At 41.2% G+C, this 8,156-nt stretch overlaps 1 protein-coding gene across 1 annotated transcript; it reads right to left on the minus strand.

The window, feature by feature from the left end:
* Nucleotides 1–2,999: 2,999 nt before the first annotated feature.
* Nucleotides 3,000–5,864, minus strand: LOC310667178 (vomeronasal type-2 receptor 26-like; the record flags this gene model as incomplete). Its single annotated transcript, XM_083418898.1, has 2 exons — nt 5,691–5,864; nt 3,000–4,167 (listed from the first exon to the last, which is right to left on the minus strand). Exon 2 carries the CDS (start codon nt 3,897–3,899, stop codon nt 3,000–3,002), a length of 900 nt encoding a protein of 299 aa, XP_083275024.1. The 5' UTR covers nt 3,900–4,167; nt 5,691–5,864.
* Nucleotides 5,865–8,156: the final 2,292 nt, after the last annotated feature.

The following is an 8,156-nucleotide window of genomic DNA, read 5'->3' on the forward strand; positions in this document are numbered from 1 at the left end:
CCTGTGGAATCTTGTAGATGCCTAAGATAGTAGCCATGTGGAAGGAGATGTCAGAATCAAGTCCCCCAATAACAGCTATCTTTTGTCCTTTCTTGTCACATTTGAAGTTTGGGGCAATTCTTTCTGTGATGGATAGAAGTTTCAAGGTGTTCTGATAAGTCATCCTTGCATTTGTGTAGCTATCATAGACGTGAAACCCAAAGCTCATATTTGGTAGGATATTAGGGTTCTTGTTTATTTCTTTGACAGCAAACTCCAGGGAGAGGGTATGCTGGTAGTACTTCGGTGTGTCACTAATAAAAGAGTTATACTGTGTGTCAGAGGTATTCTCCTCCTCTCCCTCTTAAGCACATAGGTAACTTCCTGGCTCACATGCATGTACATAAGTTGCCACATCCTCCTCTTAACTCCTTATTTCTTTTCAGCAACCAACGGACACTCATTGGATGAGAAGTTCCCAAGTCAGAACTTTGTGTCAGAGGTATTCTATTCTATTCACTGGTAACTTTCTGGCTTTCTCTGGCAAATCCCAAAAGATTAAATAGAACAAATAAGCAAAAAACAGACAAGCAAACCATATATGCATTGTGACTCTTGACAGTTCATAGCCGAAACCCAGGAACAATATTCAATCAGCTTTAAGAATATTCCATCTAAAAAGAGTTTAATTTTGTGCAGAACATTCATATCCTGAAAGACACATACTGTATGTAAATTAATCTCTTATCTGCAGGTGTACCACTGGTGCCTAAAATTATGGGTCCTCACAGGCGGCTAACGGACCAGCCATTCCTCCTGTGCTAATGTTGCAAAGGAGGACCTGGTTGCCACATCCTTCTCTTAACTCATTATTTCCTTTCAGCAACGAACAGACACTCACTGGAGGAGAAGTTGCCAAGTCAGAAATTTTGACTGGAGCCTCTCAGATAGTTAGAGTTTGGTGTAGGTGGTGTGGGTTCCACATCAGGTGGAGCAGGATATATTCTTTCTTAGTAACTGAGTTTCCATCTTTCCCTCCTTCAGATAAGATTGGGGCTGTACCAAAAATACTGTAGTCAATGTTGGTCATACTCTGAGAAGGCCTATTATGGTTAATAGATCAGACAAACTTAGGTGTATTAATTTCAGTGGGTCTACTCTGCAAAGAAGCCAGATAGATACTACTTTGTTTTGCAAAAACAAGTTTGCAACTGCTCTTTTTATTAACCAATATGGTTTACATTGTATAGCAGAGAATATAATCCAAAATCTATGGTATTCACGTTTCACAGCATCTGTGACTGTCAGATTAAATGCTTCTGATTGTGAATGTGAGGATCAAGCTTTGTTGCAAAAGAAAACCAAATATTAATGGTGTGAAAGGAAACACAGAGGGAGGTTGAGGATGAAATTGGGAGAAGGCGGTGAGAGCTATGGGATCAGATGATGAGAAAGCAGGACAGACAGAAGATAGAAACATCAAGAAGTGGAATAAAGCAAGATGACCAGGTGACAATGTAAAGAGAAGAAAATAGATGTTTAACATTCCTACCTGACAAAAGTCACATGGAAACATGTTCTGAGCATGACACTGTATGCTTGGTGCACTTGTAGCATGCATGAGCTCACGAAGGGTACACTATGAAAGATAGAGTTTTTTTACTTACAAAAGTTCATCTGTAAGCTTTGTGTTTGGGTGCTCATGGAAATCTATTTCTTCAAATACAAAGCCAAAATAGGTAGCAATTCCTCCAATGATTAGGTCCCCTCTCTGATAATTCTGATATGGAAGCTGGAAAGGCTCCATCATGGTGCATCTAGCAGAGTGTTCCTTGCTCTCAGTTGGAGGCAACTGTAGCCACAGGAAGAGAAGAATCTGCAGCAGAAATGTTCCGACCATCTTGGGGCCAACAGGGATGCTGAAAGTCAGATTTCTGTCTCATCTCATCTACCATAAACTGCGTTACAAGAACTCTCATTGAATGACTCTGGATTATTTTGATAAAGGGAAAATGCCAATGATCCAATTCATGAAAACCTGCATGTTCAGAATTTCTCATGTGGGCTCTGAATGACACAGGATTTATTTTATATACACTTTCACAATCTGACATTGATTGTGTTCGTGGCCTGAAAAAGGTGTACAGGGGATTAGGGAAGATGAATGATAAATCCCAGCAATTTGAGATAATTACTAGTTCCAAAGTTATCTCCTTAGAGCATTGAGCTCTGTGACTTCTAGTAAGATCAAAATAATAATGCACATTTGTTATTGAGTAGTTCTCTTGTAATTGCAAGTGCCCCAGGCAAGCAAGCAGTCCAGCTGCAAACTGGTGCCCTGAAGGGAGTTTCCTAGTTTCCCCAACACTCTTCCTCAATCTCACCTGCACTATTTCCCCCAGCTGTACATGTGTCACCAATGAAGTCATGATTTTCAGGATTTTGTACCACAGGGTGTTTCCTTGTATACCAGTTAAGGGGAGAGAGGAAAATAATGCAGGATCCAGTTGCAGGTGCAATAAAGAGTATGACATTTCCTTACAGAAAAGTCTAGCTTAGTGCTGTGGACATATTGTATCTTTATTTCAGTAAGGCTTTGGACAAAGTCTTTCCCCCCGCCCCCAATCTTCAAGGTGGAATGAGGGCACTGTTAGGTGGATTTGTAGATGGTTGACGGATGGATTCCATTTTGTTTCAATACGGATAATGTCTCAGGCCAGTTGTGCTCAAAGACATTGCCACAGAATTAGTACTGATCCTCATCAGTGGCAGTGATGGAAATAATTAATAAATTCACCACTGTCCTAATTGCGTCCTCACAGTTTCTCCCAAAGGAGCTCTTTGGGGTTGCTCCAGATCTTTTTTATCATTTACTTGTTAATTCTTTAATTATTTGTTTAGTTGTTGATTCTTTAATTTCTAGGGACATGAGTATCCCAGATTTCTAATTACATACACGTAAATAAAACAGCAATAACAGACACCTAGAATTACGAACATGATTCAGACTTCTGGATTATTTAAAACTGTCTTCTTATTAGCTGCTCCCTGCTGTTCAGTTCAGGCCTCAGTAAAATAACATAGCATTTGGGGGTAAAGATGCAACCCAGTAACCCAAAACTGGAGGCCAAGATGGAGAAGATCTCCACAGCCACCATGTATTTGCCCTTGGTGCTCAAGTAGGTTGGAACAAAGGACAGCCACACACTGCAAAAGACCAACATGCTGAAGGTGATGAATTTGGCTTCATTGAAACTGTCAGGCAACCTTCGAGCCAGGAAGGCAACAGTGAAGCTGACTATGGCCAGCAAACCCATGAATCCCAGGACACAATAAAACATGACAGTGGAACCTTCATTACATTCTAGTATTATTTCTTCAGTCATTGAGTGCATGTCAACATCTGGGAATGGGGGAGAGGTTGCCAGCCACACAGTACAAATTGTCACTTGCATAAGGGAGCAGGAAAGCACAATTGGGGTGCCCAGTGGCTTCCCTACCCACTTCCTCATTTGGGACCCTGGCTTGGTGGCCATGAAAGCTAGAACCACAATGGCAGTTTTGGCCAAGATGCAAGAAATTGCCACTGAGAAGATCATGCCAAAAGCAGTTTGTCGAAGGAGGCAGGTGACTTCCTCAGGCTGGCCAATGAAGAGCAGAGCACAAAGGAAGGAGAGCAGGAGGAAAAGGAGGAGAAGATAAGTGAGGTTGCGGTTGTTGGCTTTGACTATGGGAGTATCTCTGTGCTTTGTGAATATTTGAAGCACCAAAGCTGTGATGCAGGAAAAGAAGAGGGCAAACGTGGCCAAACTGATCCCCAACGGTTCTCCATAAGACAAGAATGTTTTGTCTTTGGGGAGGCAGCCATTCTGTTCATTGTTTGCATATTGATCTCCAGGGCATTCTGAACAGTCGTCCATGTCTGAAAATGAAAATGGAAGAAACAAATCTTATTATTAAAAAAGGTCTTCAGTCCCCAAATTGGCACAATGCATCTAAGAGATGCCAGAATATATATTTGCTACTTCCATACTGTTTTCCCACTAGAGAAAGGAGCTTCTGATGCACAGGTAAAATTAAAGCGTGCAATGCATTCCTTACCCTCCTTGTTTGAGATCTTCCCTTCTGGACACGGAAGGCAATCATAGCAGCAGAATGGCTTTCCTTCCTTCTTGTTCTTTCTATAACCTACATGACAATTCTCATTACACAGAGAGGTGGGTTGTGCCTGTTCATAAATGAAAGAAGAAAATCGTTTGGGACTTATCTTCAAATAGTAAAAATGACAGTTAAGCTATAGATTGCTATAGGTTTTTTGTTTTATCTGAAGATGATCTTAAATCTTGCTCTAATTGCAGCATTGGAACTTCTACCATTACTCCAGTACCTTTGCCTTTATGAAAACCATATTAGTAAGTATTTGAACTTCTTCAGAGATCAGCATGCCAATATCTTATCAAATTAGAAAATGTTCAGGTGAAAGCTTATTGGGTCAGTATCTCATGAATATAGAAATCGCTCAAGTGCTTTTGACTCACAGTTGCAATAGAAATTATTGAAATTCTGCCCTGTCCAGTGTCTAACCACTGTTCCTTTAACTTGGAACTTGCAAGCTATGCTTCCAATGGTTTCTCTGGCAACATTCAGTGCATTTGCTTTCTTTTTGTACTTTTGTATGGAAACATCCATTGAGTTGAGCTATTTCAATTGCTTTGGCAAAAAGCTGAAATTCTGTAAATTTTGATAATAAACCTGATTTGCAATGGGGTTGAATAATTTTGATTGCAACTGTAATTGTTTGCTTTTGATGGATTCTTGCAGTGCTGTTTGCTTGCAGAGTTACCTTCTTCATCACCTGCATGTGTCTTGAAATTTACTTTTGCGGAGCCAGGTAGGTCTTAAAATAATTGTTTGTACCTGCGGTTTCTGTGAACATTCACTGTTAATCATTTAGCTCAGCAGCCAATGTAAGGGAATGTGTTTCTTATGTTTACCATAATGCTGCAAACCAATGAGAAGGTTTAACTAATGGATTGACTCCACCTGGAGTAATTCTGGGGTACAAATTACGGCTGTGGAACAGATTCGGCCAAATCCCAAAATGAATTGGGCTGATTCTGAAGGAAAGGCAGGCAGCATCTGCAAAGAGCAGCACAGAGAGCTCTTTGCAACAGAGCTTTCAAATAGCCCCACTCTGCACTTTGGATATGTGTGCCTGTTCCAAGCAGGGGGGCACATGAGTGCAGTCAAACTGAGCAGGATTGAGCCCGTTAATGAGTAGAGGGTACAATCCTGATGGTTGCATGGGTCTTCTTCACCAGTTCCAAGCCAGATTAAATTTTTCTACTTTCAGCCATATTGTTTGAAGGAGGTTGATTTTGGCCCGGGTGTTTCCTGGCCCAGCCCCAGAATGCGCTGGGGACCTGTGCAGAATCCTGAGAGGGAAGGAAGGAATAATAATAATGTATATACTAATTAAAAGACATACTGGGCTTCCTCAAATTTCATTGACTAGTGACACTTTCTTTATAGCTGAGACACTTCTGCAAATAGACGTAGAAACCAGATAGCTTTCCTTTTATCAGTGCTACAGCTTGATTTTCCTTCACAGATCGAGTCTGATTCTGATAATTGATGATTCAATGTGTTGCAATGAGGCAGTTTTGGGACACTGAGCAAAAAGCTAGAGAAAGTCCAGAACAACTTCTTACCTGGTTGAACCAGTTGGGCCACATGATACCATCATCATGAATGGTTAACCTCTTTTCTGGGGGAGCTTGTGGGTCCATTGTTCCAACTTTGACTCTCAGAAAGGACTGATTTGGGAATGTCACCCAATTTATTACATCCAATCCAGCTACTAATTCCCCATTTTGGTCAAAAGAAACTTCTTCCCCAACACTATTATTAAATGAAACACTTCCCAGAAAGTGGTGGAGCTAAGTTTGAAGACGGAAAAAACAATTAATGAAGTTGCCAAAAATGATTAAATATTAGTAATATTCGTACAAATAGAGTGCTTATCTTTAACATTCAAGAGCTATAGTTTGTGGTCCATTTAAAAGTTGTATCTTAGTGTTTTTCTTTCTCTGTTTTTAATGAGTCTCTTCTTCAAAAATGGATGGAGCTAAGAAGGAAAAAGGAATTAATGAGCAGTGCTGTTTTCTAGAAAAAGAGGTGCTGGAACTCACCACAAACACCTCCCTCGTTCCCTTGGAGTGGCAATGGAGCCCCCCGGAGAGGAGAGAGAACTGAGTTCCAGGGAGTTCCGGCTGAAAAAAGCCCTGCTCATGCGCATATACAAAAGAGCAACATTGTGGAACACAAATGTGGTTCTTTTAAGAATTACAGTAAGTCTTGGCCCAAATTTCATAGAAATTAGACCACAAATATTAGACAGGACGTTCCTTCAGATAGGAGGATAAGCTGTGTAGATAAGCTGCTCATCACTTTCCAGGGATACAGGGCTGCCTTTGTACAAATTGTGATAGTATGTTATCCTGTACCTAGCCATCTATAGCCACATTTTGCTATTTCAAGGACAAGTTTGAAGTGATGGCAGAATTTCATCCACTATGTTATAGTCACTTTCTCCCCGAGAGGAAAGTGGAATGGGTTTCCCTTACTGACAGAGGTATTCAAGAAAAGTGCCCCCTTTGGCTGAGCTCCAGAGTTGATCACAGACATCTGTATTAACTGGAAGACAACATTACCTGCCAGGGCTGTTGATCTGTAAGTTTCCATCTTGCTCCACCTGCCATTGCTCTGCAATTTAATTTGGTGGACTGCATGGTGTGCAAAGCATGTGCCAAAATATAGATTGCATTGTAGATGCTGTAGCTGTGGGCTGTCATGCTCGTTTCAAAAACAGACCCAGGAAGGCTCTCAATATTCTCCTCCCCAGTGCAGAATTTGTCATCTGTCTTCTCTGAAGCAGAATCATGAAAACCACAATTAAATGCCTCTTCCCAGAAAACCCTGAGAAAACGATCTTCTTTTTCCAAGGTAGGCTTTCTCATCTGAATAAATTTCTGGAATCCTGGAAGATCCTTAGAGTGAACTGCAAAGGATAGAGCCCCATGGAGGAATGTGATGTCCCAACCTCTTTGAAAGGGAAGTGATGTGAAATCCATCTGGGCTGTCATAATCCAGACTTTTGTATTTCCTTGCATTGACACATCATTCGCTTCTGCAAGTGTGGGTATTGTTCTCATTACCATCATTGTGTGAATTTCACCATGTACAACCACAGCATTGGCAGTGCTTCCCACAATAATGTTCAATGTTTTCGAACCTTCTTCCACCACTTCATCAAACTCACCAGAAGATGTATCCTTAGGGAAACTTTCTATGAAATCAAAGCAGATACCCTTCTGGGCAAAGATAGGGAGAACATTTTGTACAAATCTCTCTCCAGTGTCACCATGGAGAAAAAGCACACCAATCCACACCCAACAGAAATGCAGCAGTAACTGGAGGAGCCCCTCGTATTGCTGAGTTCCACCTGGGAATATCCAGTGGGTGAAAAGGGCTTGAACGTCATTAGTCGTCACAGGAGAAGAGCCATAGATGAGCTAAAGAGGGTCATTAATAAAATCAAGGGAAGAAAGATGACAACAAATGATGATATCAAAACCCCCAAACCAGATTTCAATATATTAACCAGGGGGATTCAGCTTTTTGTTTACAGTGGTACCTTGGGCTACAAACACTTTGAGTTACAAACTCCACTAACCTGGAAGTAGTACCTCGGGTTACGAACTTTGTCCCAGGATGAGAATGGCAATCGTGCGCCAGCAGTGCGCCTGCAGTGGGAGGCCCCATTAGCGAAAGCGCCCCTCAGGTTAAGAACAGTTTTGGGTTAAGAACGGACCTCCAGAAGTTCATAACCTGAGGTACCACTGTATTTCTTTTAATTTATAATCTGTAGCGTGGGGAAATACTTAGATATTAATGCATTTTCATCAAATAGAAGTATTAGCTGTTGTGTTTACGGCAAAATTTGCTGTCTTTCATATGCAAAGGAGGATAAAGGAAATAACAGGTAAATGGCTACCAAGACAGCCAGTCAGCAAGAGGGTGGAGCCACCCTGAGGAAAATGTCTATAGCTAAAGAAAGGAGCCCCTGAGCTTAGATAGCATGGCATTGTGTAGAGCACTGTAAGACTTTTCAGTCA

This window comes from Podarcis tiliguerta (assembly GCF_965153285.1).
Source record: "Podarcis tiliguerta genome assembly, chromosome: 16".
NCBI lineage: Eukaryota > Metazoa > Chordata > Lepidosauria > Squamata > Lacertidae > Podarcis > Podarcis tiliguerta.